Below are 27,357 nucleotides of genomic sequence, written 5' to 3'. Positions count from 1 at the left end.
TTCAGTCAAACCCAACCTTTACCTTTCTTCTATCACTGAGTAAACTGCCTGAGTGACATGTTTTATAAATATTTCGGATTATATTCAATGCTGAACAATAACAGAACAGAGCAACACGATAAACTGTGCAACTATCACAAATAATGAACGCAATAACTGCGCGATGTCGTTTAAAATCAGTGATTTGGATGATTTTTGGGCTGATTATTTCCTGTGAGTATCTTAGGATTTGGATGATTTTTGGGCTGATTATTTCCTGTGAGTATCTTAGGCTGGAGCCCATCCCAGCTGACTCTGGGCGAGAGGCGGGGTACGCCCTTCACAAGTCACCGGTCACTCCACCAAAAACAGGGCTGACAAACAACCATTCCCACCTATTTAAAGCAATTTAGAGTCACAAATTAATCCATTACCTGCATGTCTTTGTATTAGAGGAGAAAGCCGGAGTACCCGGAGAGAACCCACGCAGACCGAGAACGTGAAAACACAAAAGACCCCAGCCGGGGTTCGAACCAAAACCTTCTTGCTGTGAGGTGACCGTGCTAACCACCGCAATATGCTGCGATATGGACCTAGTGTATATTTTTATATTTATTGACTTACAATCCTTTAAATCAAGAAACATTCCTGACTCCCTGAGAAACTGAAAGTTATCCACCAAGGTCTCATTTCTGTGTGTGTGTGTTTTATATCACTGAAGTTACTCACAGTTCACAGTTTCAAAGCATCATGTCTGTGGTATCAGTATCACTTTGATTCTTTTTTTTTGGCTTGGTTTTTTGTCAGAAGGGGGGCCCCGATCCTTGTTGATGAGGCCAGCTGCAGTCGGTGAGGGGAAAAAAGAAAAAAACTGTTCTCGTGGTGTGATGTTTTAAGTCCTGATGATAAACCGCAGTCTCCAGCCTGGGGGAAGTGTCTCAAAAAGTTTGTGTCCGGGGTGGAGCGGGGTCAGCCACAATCTTTCCTGAACGCCTCAGGGTATTGGAGGCTCCTTCCAAGCACGAAGGAGAAACTAAGGGGGCTACGAAATGTGCCAAAGAGCACCGATGTTTGGTTTTATCTGTCCTGGGCTACTGTGGAAACATGGTGGACTCCATAGTGGAGGATAGATAGATATAGAAGGCTCATTCTAAGGTAACGAAACCACTAATGTAAACATATTATGTTACATTTAATAGATGCACACACAGAGTGGTGATCAGAAAGAGTTCGTGAACCTTTTCAGTGTATGCACACACACACACACACACACACACACACACACAGTGTGAGCGTTAATATAGTGCACTGTGTTCAGGTGCAGTCAGAATGATGAAGTAGCATAACAAGAATAAAAGCAGCGGATGAGGAAGTACATGACAACGCATTAATACAGAAACCAAAACATGTGTTTGTGCGGGTTTGATTGAGTGTGCTTTAGAGTGTACTCTGTGTGTGTGTGTGTGTGATGAGACATGTGCAATCTCAGTGACTAGCCGTGGCCTTGATCTTGACCTCGACGTCTGCATTCCAACAGAATGAAGCAACAAGACGAAAAGGAGACGAAGGAAACAACTGAAAATGAGGTAAAGATTGTAAAAGTTCAACTTTTGGAGAGCTCGAGGGGAAAAACAAAACAAGAAAACACAGAAAAAAACTAAAGAAAAGGAGTCATTATTGTTTTCTCCTAATAATAAAATAACTCTGCTTCACTTCCATTATTGTTTAATTTCCTTTTTTTTCCAAGTTTTAACAACATGTTATGATGAGTTCACCAGGAAAGAAATACCTCAAAGCAACATTGTGTAACTTTTCTACCATTATCTAACAGATTTTAAATCATGTTGAAGTCACACATCACCGACTATTTCACCGATTTTGGTAAAAACTGGATCATATGTTATGGAGAAAATGTTTTCTGGTTTTCCCTCTGACGTCCTCCGGCTGCTCAACTCTCTGTGATTTACAGAGTTTCCGGATGGACAGTGAAGTAAACTGTAGCTGCTGTTAGCTCATGTTAGGTCAAAGAACCGGAGGGGGGCGCTTTCAGGCACGAATGTTGACAAGGTGAGCCAGTGTCGTGCCAGAACAGGAGCTGGGCAGCAAGTGGGCAGTGTAAACCGTCTCAGCAGCCTCTATGAACATAATGGCAGAGGAGAAGAGGACGTTGAAGAGAAAATGAGAGTCTGCCAGACCTGAGTAAATCTGGAACTGACTTTTAGTGGTTGGCGAGAGCTTGGTGGAAAAAAAAAAAAAGGCTGAAAGACAGACGCCAAGCTGGACTGACTGTTTGTTGGACTAGTCAGTAATATTAGCTGGCTGCTACGTCTTGTTTTGGTGACCCTTGCTTGATGTTTGGCTGTTAGCAAAGTTGTCGACTCGCTAGTTTTTGATCGTAAGTACCAATTCCTATGTGATGTTGCTTTAACCCCTATAATGTCTGTCTCTGTGTGAAAAGGGGAGCCAAAAAAACTAAAGGAAGTGCATGTTCTACTGCAGGACCTGATTACCCAAATTAATCCTGACGTGACTTTGATGTGTCAGGCTGACACACACACACACACCTTCAGGTGATTAACAAACACCAGATCTTCTATTGCAGCCCTGCATATTTAAGTACCTTCATTAATCACACAATGAGACTAGACACGCGTGTATACACCCACCATGTGCAAATATACACACAATCAGACAAACACATGTATAATTGTGCTTAATGTTGGTGCTTTAAGTGTTGGTGTGAACCGGTTAATCATGTATAATCATATAATTGCACTGTGTGTTTATACAGCCGTAATCACACATATGTGACCGTGTTTCTGTGTCTTATTTGGTTATGTTTGTAGATGTCGCTATTATTCACCGTGAATATACCATCAACGTGACTTTACCACAGATCTGTGGACTGGGTGCTTTGACTTGAATTGTGTTATTTTGTCTCCCTTCAGCGCTTATTTTTGGCCACGTGGTTGTCATAAAATAGCAAAATTCTGTTTAAACTTTTTGCTGTTCAAAAGAGTGGTGACTCTTTATACCAGGGGTCTCCGAACTGTTCCACAAAGGGTCGGTGTGGCTGCAGGTTTTCCTTTCCAACCAAACAGCAGCACACCAGACTTGGCTCATTTAATCAACTGATCTCAGTCTTCAGAGAGTTGATTGGTCAAACTGTGTGCTCTTGGTTTGTTGGAACAAAAAACCTGCAGCCATACCGCCAACCCCTTTGTGGAACAGTTTGGAGACCCTCTGCTTTATACCCTCAAATTAAATGATCCCTATAGAGGGAAAATTGTAAAAGTCAAAGTGTTTCGTGGGCCTTCGTTACCCCAAGCAACTGAACTTTGTTGCAATAAATGGATTTTCTTGGAGGCCCAACGTAAATGTCTCTATATAGTATAAGTCTCTTATAGCGCTGCTACTATATTTGTCCAGGTATATACAGTCAAGGGGCGGTGATGGTCCAAACTGTGTCTTCATAATGAATACTACGAGTTTATATATAGCTCTATATTTTAACATGTTCTTCTGTCCTGGCTTGCTAATGCTTTTCTACAGAGGTCAACAGTCTGGTTTCCAGTACAGTTGGGATGGAAACCTCCAGCTAAGGCCAAGAAATGAATGAATGAAACAAGATGTTCAGTACATTAATATTCCAGTGAAGTGATCCATTTGTTAAAGAAATTCAGAGAAATTTGAACCTGTTCCTGGAAGACCATATCCAGGAAATATAATAATTACAATAAAAACTTAATCTGGAAGTCCAAGTTTTAAAAAACACATTAAGAAACAATATAATTTAACATTTTCTTTACAGATAATTTCCTCTGTTTGTTCTCCAGGCAGCAGCTCAACTCGCCGCTGCCGCTGTAATAAACTGGTTTCCCCTCGGAGATCCATAAAATTCATCTTATCTTATATAACAAACCCGACAGCGGTAGAAAGATCCAATTGTAGCTGTGAGTGAACCGAGGTGCACCTCAGGAAAGAGTCTGCAGCGCAGTTCATTCACGAGGCAGCCTTCACCTCAAAGGGAAATCAAGTTACACACACGGCGCACACGTGCGAGCACATATGTTCGAGAAACACACACCTACGACCGGCCGGATATCCTCCAATACGATGCCGGCCTCTGAACTCTGTATGCACACACACACACACACACTCTCCATACAACCCCAGGGGTCAGTTATCATAGGGTGAGATTGAGCGTGAAATTCTATTTACATGTCCTGATCCTGGGCTGACTGACACACACACAAACACACAGGTAGGTCTGTCTGACAGAAATGGCGTTGTCTCAGAGTTCAATACAGACAACTGGGAACCATTAGCCTGAGGCACACTGGAGGGAAGGGAGCGAACATAAGAGGAGAGAAGGAGGAAGGCAAAGGAAAGGAAAGGTTGAAGAAAGGTGAGGAAAGGAAAAAGAAAGGTAAAGAAAGAAAAGCAAAAAAAGAGAGGAGAGGAAAGGAAAGAAAAGGACAGGGAAAAGGAAACGATAGAAGAGAGGAGAGATTGAGGAAGGATGAGGAAAGGTGAGGAAAGGAAAGGAAAGGAAAGGAAAGGAAAGGAAAGGAAAGAAGAGAAAAGGAAAGTAAAGGACAGGGAAAAAGGAAACTATAGAAGAGGAGAGATTGAGGAAGGAAGAGGAAAGGAAAGGTGAAGAAAGGGGAGCAAAAAAGGAGGGGAAATGAAAATGAAAGGTAAAGGAAGAAAAGCAAAAAAAGAGAGGAGAGAAAAGAAAAGAAAAGTTAAAGGACAGAGGAGAGATTGAGGAAAGGTGAAGACAGGAAAGGAAACGATAGAAGAGAGGAGAGATTGAGGAAGGATGAGGAAAGGTGAAGAACGGGGAACAAAAAAGGAGAGGAAAGAAAAGGAAAGGACAAGGAAAACGAAACGATAGAAGAGAGGAGAGATTGAGGAAAAGTGAGGAAAGGAAAGGAAAGGAAAGGAAAGGAAAGGAAAGGAAAGGAAAGGAAAGGAAAGGAAAGGATTCAAAAACAGGGGTGGACAGTACGAGGGGTGATGGAAGGAAAGGAAGAAGGAATCAAGAAGAAGGAACAGAGGTGAAAAGGAAAGAAAGCCTGAGGAAGGGAAGGAGAGACTGGTTGGAAAGACACAGAATCAAGTGATGCTTCTTGTCCCTCCTCACTCCCTCTACTCCTAAGTCCTTCACTAACCTCCACCCCTCCTTCCCTCCATCCATCGTTCTCGCTAACGAGAGACGTTCATCAAAGAGCCCATTAAAACCTACTCAGCTCTTAACGGCTGAACAAATAGACAAGAGACGAAAGAAAGCAGGCGAGGCGGAGGGAAGGAGGTGAGAGGAGAGGACGGGGACGAGACTGGTGGAGGTCAGGCAGAGATGGAGGTGGTGAGTAATCAAGAAATGGGAATGAAGGAGGGAAGAGGAAGGAAAAGGAGGAGTAATGTCAGGAATGCAGACAGAAATATGCCAATAATCACATACAGTTTGGACATATAAAGCCACATTAATCAACATTTTATTCAATGAAATCTCTACGGTACAATATAACAAAGCCTTTTAACTTACTTGGAGTTTCCTCAGCAGTTGGTGGAGACCAACACCAACATACTGCTGTATATGAGCACTTAAGTCCAACGGGAAGTTAATCCTGATGTTCTTTGTCTGCTAATTTGTCAATAGGCATGATTAGCTGGTAATTAGCCTGATAAGCCACCGTCAGTAATCAACACACAGCCATTAATCAAACCAATAACTAAAGTCAGACAACCTTATCATACTCAACAGTGACCTAATGTTTCTGTAGCGCCGGCATAACGTTCAAAAATAAACATATTAGGAGTTTGAATTGAATTAAACCTGCGCTGTCCCTTTAAGAAATATGACATTTGAACAATTCCTTACGTGTCCGTAAAAAAGACAGCGCTTAGGAAACACGAGCTAAAGGACTTTATATTTCGACAGCAAACATTATAGAAATATGTTTCCGTACAAACTTTACATTTTGGATTTTGTTGCCTCCAATGAAGAACTCGCTCCAGCGTTATTTTAACGACAGCTGTGCTGATATTCAGTATAACTGCACTCCCGCTTGCGTGATATTGCTTTATAATTTTGTGGGAGTGAATCAAAAGCTGCAGGTCTAGAGAAAAAGAGGTAGTTGATGGATATTTGTGGGTTTGTTGCCATGAGTAACCCTATTCACAACACAAATAATCATCTGATTCATTGTTAGTATAAAAGTATTGATTAGTGCGGCTTTAAAGGTTTGAAACCAAGTTTTCAGTGGCCTCCCGACCAATCCTGACAATCTTGTTCCAATGCAGCTAACTCAATGCAACAAGAGAAAACTCTGTGTGTGTGTATTTGTGGTTTCATATTCAAACACTTTGGTGTATTTTCAGGGTAAATGAACCTGTCTTTGTGTGGTTAAACACACTACTCCAGCAGTCTTGTTCCTCTAGCTGTACTCGCAATCACCAAAGTTATTTACAAGGGCTGTGGTGAGGCCGCACAGGTATTGAATACATGTCAAATAAACACAAGTGTTCGGTTAAAGAGATTTTGTGGGGGATATTTCCACATGAGGCTTTCAAAGATCACGTTTGCTCTCAATGTAAATCAAGACATTTAAATAAAAAAGGCTCAAAACAAATTTGTTAGAACAACCAGAACCTCATATGTGAAAGTGTTCACGGTAGTAACAGATTGATGCGCCTCTCAACCAAACCAGGCGCCTCCCATTTTGGACGCAGTCTATGTTGTAGCACTCCCGGCTGAATAATGCTAGAAGCAGGTTGAGTTAGAAACACAGCAGCGTGGTAAGTCACTGCTTCACGACGCCATAACGCACTGATTCACAACTCCTGGAAGGGATTCGACATGGTGTATAATATGCTCCCCGTCCATCCAGAAACCCGTCATTCAAACGAACAGCAGGTTAGGGCAGCCAAAAGTCAAGAGGTGGGATCACGGCAAAAAATATGATACTGACGTGCAACACCCCGGTTCAAAACTGCTACGACTACATCTATGACAGAAAAAAATGATAGAAATGCAGCACGGATATGAAGCATATTCTGAATTATGACTTGGAAAGCGACTGAAAATGGGAATAGACTGATGTGTTTGAGACTTAGAGTCACACTCAACCTCCAAATCATCATAAAGGGAGCAGATTCAAGTCCAGTTTTGTGGAACAATCATAGACTGCTGCGTTATGGCAGGTATTTGTTCACGTCACTCAAGAAACACCACAAAAATGAAGTCTGGCCTCGGATTTTGGGCTCATTTTTGCGAGTGTTTTCTCTTTGAATGTAACCTTGACACAACAAAACGAGCCAGAGCAAGCAAAATTCACTCCAGGGAATTTAAACCACACTTGATCTGACGGATACCAGGGTTGGAAATTTCTTTTTTTGCGTAGTGCAACAAGTGGTAAACACAATAATTTAATTATTCTGTTTCATGGTTTTGAATGTGCTCTCATCTTCTCTGATCAAGACTGAGTAAGTACGTCAAATAAAAGTCTCTTGAACATAACGCATAAATAATGTTCTGGTGCAGAGGCTGACCTCCAAATTATGTTGGAACCTGCCAAACTTTCCGGTACATTACCGTTAACACAAACAAAAGTGTTTAATGCTGGCAGGTGGTTGGTTACCATTTCCTTCCCTGGTTGGGCATACGCACACAGATTCAGGCAAACGTGCATCTCACATGCTGGCTTTGGTGAACTCTCAAGTGTGTGTGTAGGGGGGGTTTGGGGCCAAAGTTGAAGGGTTAACAAGGTCAGTCAGGGGGTTTTGCTAAGCATCACTCCGTTATCATAACAACCCAGATACTCACCGGTAAGGTTGCGTGTTCTACGGGCCTTCCCTACGATAAGAAAAATAAACCGGGAGACTTAGCGGATGACAAAACAGTAAAACTCGTGTTATTAATGGGAAGTTCAAGAAAACTGAAGGAGTTTAACGGCTGAATGGAAATACAAGTGCTCGATCAAATCACAGTGAAGACGTTGCCGGCTTTTTCCACCTCCGTGAGCAAAGTATTTATTGCGCGCTGGGCTCATGAGATGTTGCTAATCTGGCTTTATCTGGCAATTTGTTGCGACATGCTGGAGCACCACGGAGAACTCAGTAAGCCCTAGGCACACAGAGGAGAAGCGGCCGCCAAACCTTCTTCCATTCGCAGCAGAAATCTGATCAAGGAGCTTATAAAGCATAAAATTGGACCGCAACATGCAGAGGAGAGTCCAGAATTTCTCATTTTTTACTCCTGAGACCTTTTCGAGCCTTCCCCCTGGTCCATCTTTGAATTCGAGCTCAATTTGATTATCAGTATTTAGCTGCAGCGCTACACCCCCGAGTGGTATTAATAGCTCTTGGATGGGGCGACGTTTTCCTCTCTAGTGAGAACTGTGGCGATGTGTGCACCTCTCTCTAAGGTTGTTGAAGAAATGTGAGCCCGCTTAGCTTTCCTAGCGCACGTCTGCTTCCAACTACTTACATTTAGAGCTCTCTAAATAACCGCATAAGCACAAACACACACGTACAGACAGCGCCAGACTGTTGCAAGAATGTTGCTGTGTCACGGTGAGCCGTCGTTTAACAGATGCCAATGACGGGTCAGAAACCTGTGTGTGTGTGTGTGTGTATGTCGGGTTGCTATGTGTTTACCGTTGCATAACATCTTGGGTTTTTCTTTTTTTGCAGCCATAAAAAACCTAAAACAATCAGTTATTCCTGGATTCTTGGTTTCTCTCCAACATCCATCTTCCACCTCAAATCTTCTCTGCTCTATTCTCGGTCCATGCTCAAACATATTTTATTCTCTATGCTTATGTTTCACAATTTTACCTTAAACCCTGTTGTTGGAGACTGAGTTTAAAAATCAAATGCAGATTTTGTCTGTACAATTTCATGTGATTATGTGAATAAAAAGAAGTGAAGGTAATCCCAAAGTATTATTATCAAAAGTTCTTAAGATAAAACAATTAGTCAAATAATCGATGGGGCGAAGATGAAGAATCCAACTGACTGTTAAGTTGTTCTTAAATTTTACACATCCAATTCAATTTCATCTATATAGCACCAAATCAAAACTAATTTCATCATCATATCATAAAATATCTCAGGACACAGCAATTCCAACCATGAGCAAGCATTTGGTGACGGCAGCAAGGAAAAACTTTCAACTTTTAAGAGGCAGAAAACCTCGACCCATGGTGGGCGGCCAACTGCTACGACCGTTTCGAGTTCACAGGTCTTGGAAGAGTTAGTTTAACTGCTACTTCTGCTTTCTACTATGATTAATTTCACGAATTTTTTATTTACATATTCTCCCTATGGACGCATATGTCAAAAATAGTTGGCTTCGGTTACAATGCTTTTAGTTTCAACTGTCAATCATGAATCTGACAATGTTATAGGAGTGTTATCCTTAAATGTTTGAGTGCTTGTAAAGAAAGGAAGTAAAAAAAATCACAAGTATTATCAGCAAAACGTTTAATTTCACACCATGTAGCTGGAGTTACGACCCCTCAAGGACTGTTTTCTTTTCTCTTGTATTCATCTTGATGAACCCCAACTCTACTTTAGAGTTCTCAGATCGGTCAAGGGTTGACGCTCAAAAACACCACTAATACCAGCTACCACTTCCTGGAAAGCTAAGTCGAGCTAGGTCTATCTTTTTCAAAATAAATGCATGCATGTGGGGTTTAAGCAGCTTTTCCACAGACCAGTTTTGAATCAGGTCCAAAAACAGCTAATACTAGCAGCAGCAGCAGTAGTTAAAGTAATCTACTCCCATCAATGGTATCTAATTCATTTCTATGTAACTCAACTCTTTTATATGATCGCCTCCTTCTTCAGACGGTTACACCACCCAGCTTGTTAGATCCATAGCATCTGATCTACTTAGGAGGCCCCACACTGTGTGTGTGTGTGTGTTAAAGTGTGTGTGACGGGGTCATGTCCGGGGCTCGTGGGGGTGTAAGGAAAAGCCTCTTACAAGTGCTGAAAACACTTAGCTCGACCACCTTGTGTGTGTGGCCTTGTGGCCTTGTGACCCCGCTTTGACCAAATCTGTGAGCACGATCATCTTAAAACTAACCCGTGTGTATATGTCAGAGTTACATGAGAACTGTCCATGTGTTTCAAACCATCTTACATTGGAGAGCAAACTTGGTTCATGTGCGTTCGTGAACATTAAAACTCAACGAAAGAAATGTTCCGTAGTTTGATGCCGAAAGATCCAAATAAACCTTTTTTTGGGCTGATGTTAGAGGTTGAGCTTTGTTCAGCGTGGTTGGGGTGGGGATTAGACCACAACACGGCAGTGACAGAAGAGACATATATAGAGATATATATATTTTTACTATTAACCAAGTTAGCACTAAGCCCCAATGAGCATTTTAAGTTTAAGTTGGTTGCCTGCCGTCTTGCAGACTTCAAACTACAAATCACTATGGTGATGTAGTTATTTAAGCCTCCTTTTGATCAATTTATTGCAAAAGACTGCGACATATGTTCGTTTTGGGTTAACACCGCTGTAGTAAAGCAGATTTAGAGTGAATATGTACTACATTTACTGAGAAAACACAAATGGTCCTGCAAGTAAACTCACTCTAAAAGGCGAAAATTTGGTGGGAACACACCGTTAAGTGTGTCCGTGCGCCTATGCTTGGCACAGCAATATCACAGCATCATGTTCAACATTAACTGCTGTCGAGGCAAATCATTAATCATCCCTTTAACTGTCGATATATGTTCCGATCGCCAGTTGACACAAGCCTAATGATACTTATTATCTGTTTACACTCTGCGACACATTCTACACTGGCCATGGTGTACTCTGACATCCTGATAGAGTGTATAATATCATTACAGTTGGGCTGTAGAGTCAATAACCTGAGCCGCTGTATAATCTAGTGCTGCTGACCTGACCAGCTCACCCGCTAATGAGCTTAACGGGCCCCAGTTTAACGATCTAACCCGTAACAAGCTGATACTCTAACGAACTTAAGAAGATTGTCTGGCCCTGTGATGTCTCACGCTAACATGCAGACAGACTGGCGAGCGCGCTTATATAAGACACAAACGTATGCCGGGTATGTGTGTGAATATACACCGAGGGTACAAAAAACAATAAAAACCAGATGAGTCGGGTTCTGTTCGAGGTTTTTGCCTCTTAAAGGAAGTTTTTCCTTGACACTGTCCACAAGTGCCTGCTCATGGTGGGAACTGTTGGGTCTCCGTAAACTTCTGTTATGATTTGGCGATATAAATAAAATAAAATCTGAAGTTATTATGATTCTCTGTATGCTTGTAAGTTTGTGTATCGGTGCGTGTACTAACAGGCAGGTTGGTGAACACGCTGAAGGTGCTCTTCAGGAAAGCGATCAGGTCAATCAGGTAGTCGCTCGGCTCCAGAGTCCTGCCTTCGTGCACCGCCGCCATCCAATCGTAGTCAGCCAGCTGCAGGAACTGGTCGATCTTGGCGTTCAGGCTGGTGTAGATCTCGGCCTCGGCGGCGTGACGGGCGTCCTGCAGGAAGACAGGTCAGCTTGAGAAGTGTGCGTTTTTTCTTTAACTGTCAATGTAGCTCTGTGATATTTGCTCTAACTGCTGTAGATGTAAAGAGAAAGGAACGAGAGCGTAGGACAAAACAAATGAGAGAGGTGTGTTTGTGTTGCATGGCAGAAGTAGAAAGAAGAGAGGAGGAAATATGAATTTACAGAATAAGAGGAGCTGCTCAGGTGTACCTTAAAGGTGGAGGTGCCGTACAGCTTGGTCGCATTCACTGTGTCAGGTGGAACGTTTGTGATGTTTGAAATGAACTCCTCCAGGAAGTGGCAGCTCTGCTCAAGGTGGGTGGTGTTTATGATCACCTGCACCAACTGGATGACACAAAAAAAAAGACATTGGGCATTAATTGACTTTTACTGACATATAATATCTCTAAAGTGGGCTTGGGTTTGGAAGTGTTGTACCAGAGATGGTCCAGAAAGTTATTTTAAGATTGAGTTCACTGGTTATAGATAATCTTTGGTGAAACCAGGCCGATGACTCAGCACATTTTAATGTTCTGAAGATATGTGGCTTGTGAAAAACTGGTCTGATATTTACTTCAGTGGCTGAAAAATCGCTCAAAATCTGAGCTGACGTTCACTTCTGGCATAAAGATTCTTGCTGGTGGTCTCCTAAAGGGGGGCGTCAGTGGGTGAAAATCACATGACACAGACACATTTACATTACATTATATATTTACATTTATTAACCATCTCTGACTGTGTGGAGTACATTTGGGCATCAAGTTTTCTCTGTTGCTTGTTTTATTTTGAAATCCTGCAATCATATTAAGCAGTAAATGTCAAGAGGTCAACTTCTTTCCACTATAAATATATTTATTCATGGATTGGGACATTTGCCTTGATATTCTGCTCATTATTTTGAAATCCGGCACAGTTCCTGGCTGTTAATTGAACATGTTTAATACAGATCACAGACGTGCTGAATTTTTCCATAACACCCCTCTCATATCGTTGCATCCTGTCCCCGTGAATTAATGATGTTTGGTCTCCAAGGCTGATCGAGCATGGAGACAAACAGCCACATGTGGGAAGTGGAAAATAAAAATCACCCAGTTGGTATCACGGTTCACCGGTCTGCACAACGAAAAAAAACAAAAACAAAAACAACAACCAAAGGGTCGAAAAGAGGAAATGTCTGTTTTTGTGGGAATAAATGAGCTGGAAATGTTGAGAATGACCATTCAGAGCGACAGAGTCACACTCAAGTTGTGCAAACATTAGCTTGTTCCCTCTGAGAGAGATTATCACAAGCGTCAAGAGTTTTTCTTTTTTTAAACACACTGCACACACACACACACACACACACACACACACACACACACAGTACCTCTGCCAGCCCGACATTCTTCTTCTTAATGGCGTACTGCAGACAGTGGCTGAGGGTTCTGGTCAACAACAGATTGGTCGACTTGCGGATCATATCGTCTACCTCCGTGGAACTGAGGACACACACACACACACACACACATATAAACAAAAGAGAATCAGTGACTGTGCAGAAGCCATTTTTTTTCCATTTCTCGCACTGAGCTGCTGCGTCTGAACGCCAGTACAAACAGTTTAAGTGAATTTCTCAGTCTGCGAAATTTCTCCATTTGGAAAAACTCTAAATGCCAGCCAATTCAAATGAGTACATTACCATGTTATGAGCTGTCAGGCTCATTAGAAGTCAAATAACGCCTTAAAGCTCTTGATAAGATGGCAGCTTGAAAATAATTAACCTGAAATACTAAAATTTGGCAATTTAGGACTCCAACAAATGTCCAGAAATCAATAGAATATCAAAATAACACACCTTTTAAACCTTTCACCTGTCTTGACATTAGCAATGCACTTTTAAAAAGATATTTACCCACCCCTGTCCTCAGCAGACTTTACATAGTCATAAAATTACCACCTCGGCACAGCCAACAAGGCTTATTGAAAGCCAACAGGCTGTTAAGTCTGAAATGAGCTCAAATTTCCTGTTAAAACAAAAGTTTGATGGCGCTAATCAGACCCACTTACGAAATCTCTGACATACTATCGATTTTGTTATGTTTGAAATGTGGGCGATGTTTGGTGAAGAAACCCAGACAAATTTATGGATGATTCTTGGGAGTCTGGTAAGGTTTTTCATGGCAGCATGCACCTCTTTGGCAAGGCGTCGAAGCTGCACGAAAAGATGAACTGAGGCCAGACGCTGTTTGACTCTGACATGAGGTTGAATACATAAACAGGACACACACAGAATTTTGTGAGAATTTATTTTAGGTAACTGGAAAGGAGACCAGATTCAGGAGAAGCAATGGGGATTACGTAATTTCCCTGGAACAATGGGACCAGCTCTTCACCCTTGTAGGGATGCTTGGGGGAGGTCATGGGAGTTTGACCATCCAGTCTAAGTATGCTCTGTGGATTCAAAAAAGGCCTACAACCGTGTCCCCGGAGGCTTATTTTGGGAGTAAGTGGTACAAGGGGCTGAGTCATCCAGTCCTTGTACAACCAAAGTGTTGGTGGTACAGCTTCGCAGTGCTGCAGACGTACCGGACCATTGTGGGGTAGAGGGAGCTGAGCTGGAAGGCAAAGCTCTTGGTTCCGACCCTCACCTATGGTCATGAGCTATGGTTAGTCACCAATAGATTGAGATCACGGATACAAGCGGCCAAAATGAACTTCCTGCACCGAGTGGCCAGACGCAGCCCTCGAGAAGAGGTAAGGAGCTCGGAGTAAAGCGACTGCTCCTATGCGTCGAAAAGAGCCAGCTGATGTGGTTTGGGCATCTGATTAGGATGCCCACTTTGCACCATCTTTGGAGGTGTTCAGGCCACGTCCAACTGGGAGGAGATCCCGGGGCAGACCGAGAACTCACTGGAAGGACTACATAGCCCATCTAGCCTGGGAACGCCTCGGGATCCCCTCAGGAGGAACTCAAATGCATAGCTGTGGAGAAGGACGTCACGACCTGACCACGGATAAGCAGAAGAGTGGAGAAGGACGTCACGACCTGACCACGGATAAGCAGAAGAAAATGGAATGGAAAAAGAAGGGGACAAAAAACATTTTATAGTATGACACACACAAAGGTCAAACACACATCGATAATCAGCGGAAACAAAAGCGCTCACAATCTCCCACTGCGGGACGATGAAGAAGAAACTGTGTTCAAGTGTGTTTTAGTGCATGTGTGTGTTCGATTCCAGCGCCCTGTGGGTAACAAACACATTCCAACCAAATCAGTAAATTATCTGTGCCTGGAATTCAACCTAAACACACACACACACACACACACACACACACACACACACACACACACACACACACACACACACACACGAGAGCTGGAATTCCAAACTCACTCGCTTTCCAAAAAAGCGGAGGAATCCTAAAAACGTTCCGACAATTTGGAGGAGCAGGGGTGGGGGTGGGGTAGGTGGGGGAAGATTCCTGGAGCGGCAGAAGTGCCGACTGGACAAAATTGGTGTGTGGAGAGTGGCAAAAAGTCAATGTATGCTAGTGAACTCTGCGAGCGCACACACATACAAATATAGACACGCCGCAAGACTTGGATTGAATTTCATTATATTTATGCTGCCATCAGTCACAATAAATGCACGGTGGTCGACTCTGTCAGGGGGAAGCCAAATGCCTTCAGTGCAGGCGTGTTTACAGCACAGTGAGGAATGGATGGAGACATGCAGAGGTATTTCCTAAAAATATACACGAGAGCAACAACAATGACAAGAAAAAAAAGACAAAGTCAGCAGTGAAAACAGCGAGGGGTCAGGGCACATAGCCAGGAAGCCACAGGTATGCACGTACTGTACCACGAAATGCACTCTGGACAGTGTTAAAGAACATGCACACACATAATGTCCTCATGACAGTGTGGAGTAGTGAGTGACTGTGCTGTGCCATACATAATAGACATGAACTATGGTCATCAATTTGCCAAGCCAAGAGACAGACAGCTTGAGTGTACAAACTGTGTCTATCCTCTATGTGTGTAGAGCTGCTGTAAGTGTGTGTGTCTGTGTGTACAATGGCAGGCAACTAGAGTTCCACTCATATTTTTCTCTCGCCCTCAAATGGCTCCTTAGCACGAATTTCTACGTCATTTGTCACCGAAACAGCAGCTCTGACACTAAATATCGCTGCGGTTCAACTCTTCAGCTACTCAACTTACGCCACTGAAACATCACTAAACTCGAAGGCAGTTGCAGAAAAAAAAAAAAAGTTGGGTTGTATGTATCCAGAACTTTTTAAGAATTGGAACCAGTTCTAGCATCACACCTACCAATTCAGCTGAAGAGTCAGAGCTACGATGTTTATAGGTATAGGTCAACCTATTGTACTGCAGCAACTTCAAAATAAAAGCCTAACAATGTTTGGCTAGTAAGCAGGCACAGTAAAGGTTATGCTTACATGAACAAAAGCTCTAAACAGAGCGGTGCATTAGTGCGTTCACACTGTCAATTATGGGAAAATGTAGTGCTGTGTGTTGTGGAGAAATTGCTGAAGTCAGAAAGTGTTCAGGAGCCTCTGATGTCTTATGCTGTATTATTTACTGACGCTTGGCCAAGGAGAATTAGAGACACTCTCAAAGTTCATGAGAAGTGCCTGAGTCGTGTAAGTACCCGGATGGTGCGCTGATAATGGTCAAAAAGTTGAGTGAGTTACGCTTGACACTACTCGCCATCGATGGTCGCCATTTTGGGTACGTAGTGGAAGAAGAAGGACCAGCGGCATTGTGAAAACTGCGACTAAGGAAGCTGCTGGAGCTGATTTGGTTGCGGTGAATACTTAAGTGTACAAATGTAAGGTGTAAGTTTTATATTTCAAACATTGACACTAATGCTACAGTGTACTACATAGAAGAGTACTAATGGAAGTATCCAAATTGAGACACAGCAAGTGAGTTTGCTACCTGTAGTTATTTTGCTACAATGTTGGTGAGATTAGTGGACTTTAGGTTACGATATGGTGGAAGAAACACTGCAGAGTCACAGTTCCACAGTTTATCAAGTAATTTATGACAAGCAACATCTTAAATCTGATAAAAATGAATAAAATGGTTTGCTTTTAACACATTTTGGTTTCTTTACGAGCAAGCATGCCGACTGAAAGCACTGAATGGAGCACCATTAAAAAAACCTGATTGTAAAAGCCCCCGCTAAACATAAGGATGTACTTGATGTACTCTGTATGGAACCAGATTAAACCAGCTTTAAGAGCACTCTGGAAAAAGGTCATCAGTTCCTGGATCTCTACTGGTGTTTTTGATTGAACTCAAGATGTGTGCGCTCAAGACCGACAAAGGCAATTTAATTTTGAATTGTTTTGCTTGTGTGTAAAATCGTGTCCAGGAAGTGTTTTCACTCTCGTCCACAGTTGCCTCAGTTTTCTTTTCAATCTTTACCTCGAACAGGCAGCGCTGAACATGCATGCTCTTTCTCAGCAACACCCAGCTTCATATTCTCAGCTCGACACATTCACACCCACAATCAACAACACTGGGCCAAAGTTTGGTGTCGGTGGCAGGTTGTTTTTTTTTGCTTTCCAGATTTTCCTTAACCCACTTGTTCTACCTCTAAGCTACAGCTTGATGTCTTTCTTTCCTACAAGTTTTCACGCCAACATCATCTCATCTCCTGTTTCCCCTGAAACATCAAATTTGAGCAGCCTTCATCACTGTGGGACAATCTTTGTCAAATTTAAAGTGATGCCTTGCGCTGTGGCAGCCAAAATAATGGGCAACTAAGACGTCCAGTCGTGTTTAGATGACTTAGTATGATTGAACTTAAATAACTATGCATTTAACAAGTTGCACTGAATAGAAACTACATGCTGATGGAAAAACCATTAGTTTTGCTGAGTATTGTACGAATTAAAATTATGGCATCAGTATATGGAAAGTCACCCAAGTTGCAATTTATCCTGACGGGGACACGAAATGTCTGAACCAAATTTCATGGTAATCCCACCAGTAGTTGCCAAGACATTTTACTCATGACCACAAATGTCAACCTGGAAACCATGGCTGTCTGTACAAATTTGTAAGCCAATCAATCATGTTGATGTTGCGATATTTCACAAGATAAGTGAAACATTTGATCTGCTGGTGGCACTACAGGATAAGTCACGGGTGGAAGTGTGAGGAACTCCCTTCATTATTTACTAAACCATTTTTGTCAAGAAGGATGGCTGTTCTCTCTCTCTCGCAGATTTCTTTGTTTTCTTGAATTCTTAGTTCTAAAATCTTTTGAGAAAGACAAACAATTGTGTGTCAAAATTGGAATTAAGTTTATTTCTTTAAAAAACATGTTTAAAAGACATAATGTAATCAAAGCCATAAGCTGTCAGTAAGTCATCTTGTGTTGGTGCTAAAAGTGGAAGCGCTCCTCAACAGTAGTACTTCTATCTGGTGTACGAGCAGGCGGGTTCTGTGATTTGATTTGATACCATAAGTGTGATGAAGCTAATCAAGGTAAATACTGAATGATGGTGTTTATTTGCGCTGAAGTTAACCTCAAACAAGAACAACTCATCACACTGGCTTTCTCGATATCGGCACTACAACATTCACTTTCTATCTCACTCAACTACTGCTTGTTTCCTCGCTCTCAAACCAAAGGAAACTTTTTGGTGTCACTGTTCTGCTGCAAGCCAGACAAGGATGTAGAAGCTGGGTACATAATGCACATTATGTACGCCTGAAGTAGAAATGCACACACACACACACACATACACTCACGCATGTCCTCTTTCCCTTTCCGCCAAATCAGACTTGTGAACAGAGGTTAAGGTCAGAGTTCAGAGGGATCAGTGACCACAATCCTGCTCCATCACCCCGTCTGCTTCCGGACCTGTTCATCTGTGAGTGTTTGAAGCCGGCAGGAAGGCGTGCCATCGCGGTAACCAGATAGCAGGGTGGTGTGGAACCGTAGAAATCAAGCCAGGTCAAATAGTTGAGTCATTACTCTGATTGAGAAGAGAGATTAGTGCTGTCTGGACGGCAAGAGACCAGAGACTGGAGACTGGTCAAGGACATTTTTGTAAGTTCAGACAGCTGATTTTAGAGTTCCTCGAGCAATCTTTTGAATCAGTCTGTATTAGTGGAAAGATTTGAGCACCAAGATACCTGATTGTACAACTGGTGCTGACTCTAACTCATTTTGTCACATTTCATACCACGATAGGTAGCATACATGTGTCTAAATAGCTTGCTTTCACTGCAGAGGGCTCTTACCACCTGGCACACATGAATTTGTTGTCCATAAAAGTTTTTTTTAAGGTTTGTTTAATCACTATTTTTAATTGTCATCAACACCATCTTTTACAATGAGTTAAATGTCAATATCCTTCCATTTTCTTCTGCTTCTCTAACACCTAAAATACACATCATGTGGAACGGCTTCAGAACGGCAGCGTACTCCGCCGTCCGCCAACTCACACATAATCCGTTTGTGATGCGCACGAGATCTCGCGGATTCACGCATAATCGCACGATATTGCCGGCTGTAGTCTCTTTGACTCCTGCAATGGCATTCCACGTCGCATCTTTTTTTGCTGATATCCTTATAAAAAGGATGTGAGGTGTCATAAATGATAGGTTGATTTTGGACCTCCAGAATCATCCATGGTGTCAACGGGGTGAAAAGACACCTGAAAACCTCTGACCTGTTGACTTCGGGTCGTCCCCACCCATTATGACATGTTCTTGTAATGAAACTCGATCCGCGGTGAATACGGAGTATTTTATTTAAAAAAATCAACTTGGGTTTTATTTTGTAGCTGATTTCCTTCCCCACAGATTCTGCTCTGTGCTGAATTTTTGCACCGTGCTCCGCCGCAGTTGTTCCGGAGCCGTGACGCATCGGGACCGGAGACTGTGTGAACTGACACATTGACTTAAATTAAAAATGTATCAGCTCCGTCTACGTCTTCGTTGGATTGTATAGTCCCTCCAGCGGGTCTTGAGTCTGCCCAACACCAGGTACCTGGTGTTCCAGGTCCCCATCACTTGTGAACAAGACCCCGAGATACTTGAACTCCTTTGCTAATATATTTAATGTAAAAAGAATACAGTTGCACATAATTATAAGCTGACTTCTTGGACGTCACTGTTACGGAGATCAGCGTTCCAAAAAAATGGGCTCTTTTCCCCGCCTGGGTCAACACTTTGCATGGCACCATGTCTGAATACAGAGTCGAATATACAACAAACTGAGAGTTTGAGTTTTTCCTTTTCATCCCTTCTGTCTTTTTTTCTACTATGCCAATTCCTTCCTTTTGATTAGACATCTTTTTCCCCCCCAATCACTGCTCCTCCTCCTCCTCCTCCTGCCTTCGTCTCTCTTTCTTCCGCCGGTCACGGATCAATGGTACCTCCCTGGTTCCCAGCCCCCACAGAGAATCAACACAGTAATACACACACACGTGCATCTACGCAAGTACATATGCTCAAACTGATGCATGAGCAGTTTTAAAAAGCGCACTCAGAAAAGATGCACAACAAATATGCAGACACTGGCGGCAAAAAACACTCAATAAAAAAACCCACACATCCCCCCGGGGATATGAGTCTGAAGAAAAAGAAAATGCTATTTTGTTTGAAACCACCGACCAAATCAAGAGCTTGACACTAATAACACACATCAAACAAAAAGATTCACAGTGGGTGTTTTGCTGTAAAACGCGCACGAGAGCGTGTGTTCTCGTTCAGCGTTTGCTTCTTTGGATCTTGTACGTCCACATATGTAGTTCGAATTTCATGTCTCTGTGTATGTTGATCAATGTGTGTGTATCTGTGTGTGTGTGTGTGTGTGTGTGTGTGTGTGTGTGTGTGTGTGTGTGTGTGTGTGTGTGTGTGTGTGTGTGTCTGGCTAAATCCCAGCCCTGTGGAATCCTTCTGGACAGCGGAAGTCATTTCCTGATTGCTCGTCTCCTCGGTAGAAAAGTAGCTGCATTGTTTTAGTTAATTCTTCCATCAACCGTAACCAACACACACACACACACACACACACACATTCAGAAGGTTACTGTTTAACCTAGACAGAACATGGAACAGAAGCTGGGCTTGATTGCTGAACTGTGTGTATGTGTGTGTCCTCGTGTGGGCCAAATCTAATGAGACAAAGATCCCTGGTCAGAATGGAAAGAATCAAACCAAGGAAAGTCTGCTGCTGTATCCGAATGCCTGGGTGTGTATGAGAGTGAGAAAAATAAAGAGACAATGGCAGCAAGTGATGGAGAAAAAGGTTTCTGAGGGAAAAGCAAACATTAACGGTGCACAGGGGGCAAAACGCTCGCCCACTGCGGCGACCCAGAATTCAAATTCTTGGCTGAATCTGAATTGGTTTGAGTTCCCACAATTGGCACAAGGGCAGCCACTTTGTACTTCTTTTTTTTCCTATCATTCAAAATGTGGGTAAAAGTTTTCCCTCAATCACCTCCTGTGACTTCACCTCTCGCAACAGGAAATGATACCCCATCAACAAACGCAAACAAACAAGGGTTCGGTCGATGTCTTACGTAGATGCGATCGTTTCTATAATATGCATACGCTTAGGTCCTTCACTCCAACTCTTCAACATCAGCATGACTTTCTTCAGCATGACTGACATGACTAATTGCTTATCAACCTTCTGTAAGTGGATTCCACCAATGTGGGATCATTAGTCTCTTATCTTATTGTCCTATCTTATCTTCCCAACACTGCCAAACCGTTGATGGAGTAATCATTCGCAATCACTGAGATTTTCACGACTCAACTTGTAATCAGCTGTCATCTTCATTTCTGTTCAACTGAAGAGAACAATTTTCTCACACCTTGTTAACACAGAAAATGGATTTATTCAAATTAATTTTATAGATTAGCCCGACGATAAAGGTGAAGCTGTTTGCCGAACTGTACCGCTACAGCGACAACAGATGAGTGGAGTTGTCAGCTTGCCATCAAGGCAACACAAAGAAGTATGTCAATTGATTTAGGATTTCATGCACTGTGTTGAAATGAATTAGAATGAATCAATCAATGGGAGTGCTTTGAGTGGGAAGCCAGTGAGGGATCATATGCGAGTATCCCTTTAGTACGAATGTCTGCTGACTCCAGGTGTATCAGAGATCAACACAGGAGTTCACCAGTGAGGATTAGGATTTCCTAACTGGAAATACTCCAAACAGCAAACACTGACGGATTAATCGATGAACGTCAGCGACGTACGAAAAGGCAAATGTTTCGTTTAGTGCGAGTGTACCTGAGGTGCAGGTCTTCAGAGTATTTCAGACAGGCGTAGATGAACTCTTTGAGCTGGCAGTAGACTTTTGGCACAAACTCGGAGAAGGGAAGCTTCTTGGGGAAAGGAAGCTGGAGGAAACCGAGCAAAAAAAAATAAAAAAATTAAGAGAGACAAGTCCAGACGTAATCCCTTGTGCGATTCTACACAAAAGATTAAACTGAAACGACAACACACAATGCGTCTGTTCACTTTGATGAGTGATCCAGATGTTACCTGCTAACACCTTCACTTTTAAACCGTCTCTCTACCTTTTCTAATTCGGGGTCTTGCAGAGGAAACTGGGAAGTGTAGTGTCTGAACTCCTCCTCTGTTGAGACTGGGATTGGACTGTAGTTGTCCTGGTCCAACACCTGCCTGTAGAGGATAGAGAACAACAACAACAAAAATCACAGGTAAATAATTTAAAAGATGTCAAAAGGAATGAGTGACATACCATGGGACTATCTCTCTCACACACACACATTCACAATCATCCCATTGGGGGTCATTTTGATGCTTGAGGTTTTCTTACCACCCTCCCCTCTTTCACCACCCCCACTTCTTGTTGGCGCTCCAGAGTTCGGACGTTCCAACGTTCCATGGAGAGGCCGTGAACCGGAGAGCGCTCCCTCTCCAACAATACAACACAACATTCCTGTGGCTTCCCCAGTGTGTGTTTGTGCATGTGTGTGTCTATCTGTGTGTGTGTGTGTGTGTCTGTGAACGAGAGAGAGAGAGAGAGAGAGAGACAGAGAGACAGAAAGGGGAAAGAGAGAGGGAGTGTGTGTTTGTTTGTCCATTCTCACACCAAGTCCCACTGGTGTCATTGGACAAAAGCGATGGTGAAACAATGGCATGTAAGCCCAAACACACACACACACAAACACACACACACACACAGATATAAATGAACACAATCTTGTAAGGGTACTACCCATTCTGAAGGGTAGAGAATGTTCCGGACGTTTGCTTTAAAACACTTCCTCTCTGGCTGCTCGTAAAACTTCAAAACCAGGACGGGGAAGTTTCCCACAAACCAACACGGGTGTGTGTGTGTGTGTGTGTGTGTGTGTGGTGGTCCCACAATATCGGTGCGCCCTTATGACCTTATAACCAGAAAGGGGAAGGTCAGTGCAAGCACGCACTCTGTAACATGTACCCAGCTACTGAAAAACAAAATGAGCGGCTGAGCGCGCACGTGGCGACGCTTTCCGCCCCAATGAGCTTCGGCCATGCAAAAACGTCGAACGTTTGGTCGACGGTACCTGAAGGTGATGTTCCATCTCTTGAGTAGGATTTCTCCGTACTGATCCCTCATCTCCAGCAGCATGTCGAACAGCTGTGACACAGGGAAACCATAACCCTGCAAGAGAGGAAGGGCCAGTCAGTGTCCAACGAAGAGGACGAGCTCGAAAACCTCCAAGTAGGAAAACGACATTTCAGAAACTTTGTCTTGCAGCAGTAACTGAAATTTTCAACAGTACTAACTTCTGTTGAGTTTGTAAACTCAAATTACATTTCATCATAATTCAATCAGACTGCATTGAAGTTCACTCTCTCTGATACTTCTTATCCCTCGTGTTTATTCACTTAATGGATTTGAATTTTTATTGTTACAGTCTGTCGGTCTGGTCCTTGGTTTCTATTCAACAGAAGCGATTCTGATTTAGTTTATAATTGTATAGACAATTACATTGCAAATTTATATTCAATGTTGTTTTTTGCTCTGTAAAGCACTTTGAAAGGTGCTGTATATGTCTGAGGGTGAGAGAAAAATATCATTCTTCTATCTCTACTCTGCAGTCAATTTCCTTTTTTAAAGAACTGATCAAGGAAAACCACATTTAAATAATTTGTGTATATCCTTAAAGCTAGTGTAGGAGGTCTGTGATGTAAACAACAAAACGTGCAAAAGGACTGCATTCAGACGATGCATGCAATCGATTTACTCAATGTACAGCAGTAAAAGCACATTTCGTAGAGAAGAGAAGAGAAGAGGTGGATTCAGCCATTCAGTTGCACCTCATCACTTCACGTGAACGACTTTTGGGCATCGTACCATCCATTCATCACTTCCCCCTCCATCGTTCTCTCACTCATCTACGAATGTTTCCCCTGTCCGGTTTTCACCCACATCCCCTCTATCTCCCCTTCATCTCTCCGTCCTGTCATCCATCACACTCAATCCATTCAGGTCAGTTCATACATACAATAAATATGTGGAGACACCACATGATAAATTTTAAAAAAAAAGGAAAAAAAAGCAGATTTAAGAAAGAAAGTCTTTCTTTAAAAGGTTGGCAGCGGTCCATTTTGAAACTGCAAAACATGCTTTGAACAAGTTTCATGGGCCCCTCGGGTCAAATTACTTATCTGGCATGTACCAAGATACCTGAATTTAAGAACATGGAGTACAAGATGGAAAGAAAGAAGGGATGGCGACCTTTCATTTCTTCACAGAGTAGGATTATTCGCACACGCATACCTGCAGCGTATCAGCAAAAAGGACAATGAGGTTCTTCAGATCCAGCACCAAGTCAGGGTTGTCACAGTACGACTGAGGAGACAAAAGAGTGTGTCAGTGCTTTGGTGCAAAGCTAAGCATTATTCGTGTTCTCGAGAATCTGTTTGTATTTGGGTTGTGGGTCCTTACAGAGTGCGTCCTCAGGGCAGCAACGATTTTGGACAGCGCCAGCTCCCAAAGTTCCTCCACGTACGCTCTGTTGACCAAACCCTGCGTGGTGTGAAGGATGTGATCCTCCACAACAAAGAAGCTAGATTGAGGGAAAGACGTAGGGTGAAAACTCACGATGCAACAAGACAATTAGCTGAAAGGATTTGTGCAAAACCTGAAGTGTAAAGTGTGTTTACATCCATGGGTTTTTATGTACATTTTAAACATAAAAGAATATTACAAAAGTTTTAGAACAGTCAAGTTGGCCATTTGTCCTTGTTTCTACACTTTTTACTAAGCTAACTGTTTCCTCACTATAACCTTTTCATCAAAATTATATTTATATTTATGTGGAAAATTTCTACTGAAATCAAAAGACAAGCAGCAACAGGGTACTCAACCACCTCTCAAAGCTTGAGCACTTTGTGAACAAGCTATTTAAATACAAGTTTGGCATTATTAATACGCAATGAAGTATGATTATGTAACCTATTCCCATCCTCAAACTTTGGTGGACATTTTTAGTCAATTCTGACAACTTTTCCAGAAAAGCTGCCATGATTACCCAGTTTGAAAACAATTCACAAGTACCAATGACAGCTAGGCAAGTGACGCGTTCATCTGATCGGGCATTAAAAGCTGCTAATGTCTCCGAAAGAAACCGCATCCGTCAATCATTCGTTGTTCTGCTTTCTTGAAATGACGTCTGTGCGAAATGGATCAAATCTCCTGCAAAGTGACTTTGGTTTATGTCCACTGACAACACGTCTCACTCAAACCAGAGTCTCGCCAAACCACAATGAGCCACACTGTGGTTGACACTGTGGCCCAACTGTGCATGGTTCGTCTTGTCTTCGTCATAAGTGAAGAGACTGAATGTGTGGGGATGGAATTTTCAATTGACCTTTAACTTCATTCACTTTTTACTTCTATCAAACATATTATCATCATGGAAATCAACGTTAAGGGAACCATTCTTTTAAAACTTGGGGTTAGGTCTCAAGTTATTAAAATCAAGAAGGTCATGGTTGGATTTCTTGAGAAATGGGGGGACTGCTACATGTTTAAGGAAGGAGGGAAAACTTCTAGAAGAAAGAAATTTATTTACACTGGAGAAAACAAGAGATTTAACACAGATACAAATGATTAAAGCAAAGATTGCATAACCGCAACTTTAACCATAATCATGTATTGTTTAAAGTAAGTTATGGTTGATCAACTTCTCTTTCAATAGCAACTTTGCATGTTTTAATGCCAACGTTCTTATTCTATTTGTACTTATGATTCCAACATAATATACACCGACCAAGTCAACACCTTGAATATGTTGCTGTGTTCCTCAAACCATTCATGAACCATTTTTGCTTTTTGGCAGGACGCATTATCTTGCTGAAAGAGGCCACTGCGATCAGACAATACTGTTTCCGTGAAAGGGTGTACATGGTCTGCGAGGCGCCCAAGGTTTCCCAGCAGAATATTGCCAAAAGCATCATACTGCCCATAGTGTATCCTGGTGCCATGCCCCAGGTAAGGTTTGTACATGTACATCTAACGTGATGTAGGAAAACTCACGATGCAACAAGACAATTAGCGAAAGGATTTGTGTCAAAACCTAAGTGTAAAGTGTGTTTACATCCAGGGTTTTTATGTACATTTTAAACATAAAAGAATATTACAAAAGTTTTAGAACAGTCAAGTTGGCTGTTTGTCCTTGTTCTCTACTACACTTTTTACTAAGCTAACTGTTTCCTCCTATAACCTTCATCAAAATTTTATATTATATTTATGTGGAAAATTTCTACTGAAATCAAAAGACAAGCAGCAACAGGGTACTCAACCACCCTCAAAGCTTGAGCACTTGTGAACAAGCTATTTAAATACAAGTTTGGCATATTAATACGCAATGAAGTATGATTATGTAACCTATTCCCACCTCAAACTTTGGTGGACATTTTTAGTCAATTCTGACAACTTTTCCAGAAAAGCTGCCATGATTACCCAGTTTGAAAACAATCACAAGTACCAATGACAGCTAGGCAAGTGACGCGTTCATCTGATCAGGCATTAAAAGCGCTAATGTCTCCGAAAGAAACCGCATCCGTCAATCATTCGTTGTTCTGCTTTCTTGAAATGACGTCTGTGCGAAATGGATCAAATCTCCTGCAAAGTGACTTTGGTTTATGTCCACTGACAACACGTCTCACTCAAACCAGAGTCTCGCCAAACCACAATGAGCACACTGTGGTTGACACGGTGGCCCAACGTGCATGGTTCGTCTCGTCTTCGTCATAAGTGAAGAGACTCAATGTGTGGGGATGGAATTTTCAATTGACCTTTAACTTCATTCACTTTTACTTCTATCAAACATATTACATCATGGAAATCACGTTAAGGGAACCATCTTTTAAAACTTGGGGTTAGGTCTCAAGTTATTAAAATCAAGAAGGCATGGTTGGATTTCTGGAGAAATGGGGGGACTGCTACATGTTTAAGGAAGGAGGGAAAACTTCTAGAAGAAAGACATTTATTACAATGGATAAAACAATTTAGCACAGATACAAATGATTAAGCAAGATGCATAACCGTAACTTCAACCATAATAAGGTATGTTTAAAGTCAGTTATGGCTGATCAACTTCCTTTCGATAGCAACTTGCATGTTTTAATGCCAACGTTCTTATCTATTTGTACTTATGATTCCAACATAATATACACCGACCAAGTCAACACCTTGAATATGTTGCTGTGTTCCTCAAACCATTCATGAACCATTTTTGCTTTTTGGCAGGACGCATTATCTTGCTGAAAGAGGCCACTGCGATCAGACAATACTGTTTCCGTGAAAGGGTGTACATGGTCTGCGAGGC

At 42.2% G+C, this 27,357-nt stretch overlaps 1 protein-coding gene across 1 annotated transcript in view; it reads right to left on the bottom strand.

Moving 5' to 3' along the window:
* Nucleotides 1–27,357, bottom strand: part of exoc6b (exocyst complex component 6B) — a 110,746-nt gene that overhangs the window by 32,508 nt on the left and 50,881 nt on the right. The window contains exons 11-18 of the mRNA XM_027287710.1: nucleotides 24,471–24,591; nucleotides 24,303–24,374; nucleotides 23,083–23,180; nucleotides 22,087–22,192; nucleotides 21,797–21,906; nucleotides 12,886–12,997; nucleotides 11,730–11,864; nucleotides 11,323–11,511 (exon numbers count right to left, since the gene is read on the bottom strand). Of these exons, the coding sequence (XP_027143511.1) occupies nucleotides 11,323–11,511; nucleotides 11,730–11,864; nucleotides 12,886–12,997; nucleotides 21,797–21,906; nucleotides 22,087–22,192; nucleotides 23,083–23,180; nucleotides 24,303–24,374; nucleotides 24,471–24,591 (943 nt within the window). The remainder of the gene's footprint in view (nucleotides 1–11,322; nucleotides 11,512–11,729; nucleotides 11,865–12,885; nucleotides 12,998–21,796; nucleotides 21,907–22,086; nucleotides 22,193–23,082; nucleotides 23,181–24,302; nucleotides 24,375–24,470; nucleotides 24,592–27,357) is intronic.

The sequence above is a fragment of the Larimichthys crocea genome, chromosome XIV (assembly GCF_000972845.2).
Source record: "Larimichthys crocea isolate SSNF chromosome XIV, L_crocea_2.0, whole genome shotgun sequence".
Lineage (NCBI taxonomy): Eukaryota > Metazoa > Chordata > Actinopteri > Sciaenidae > Larimichthys > Larimichthys crocea.
Note: the sequence above shows the minus strand (reverse complement) of the source record. Positions and strands in the feature narration are given on the sequence as shown.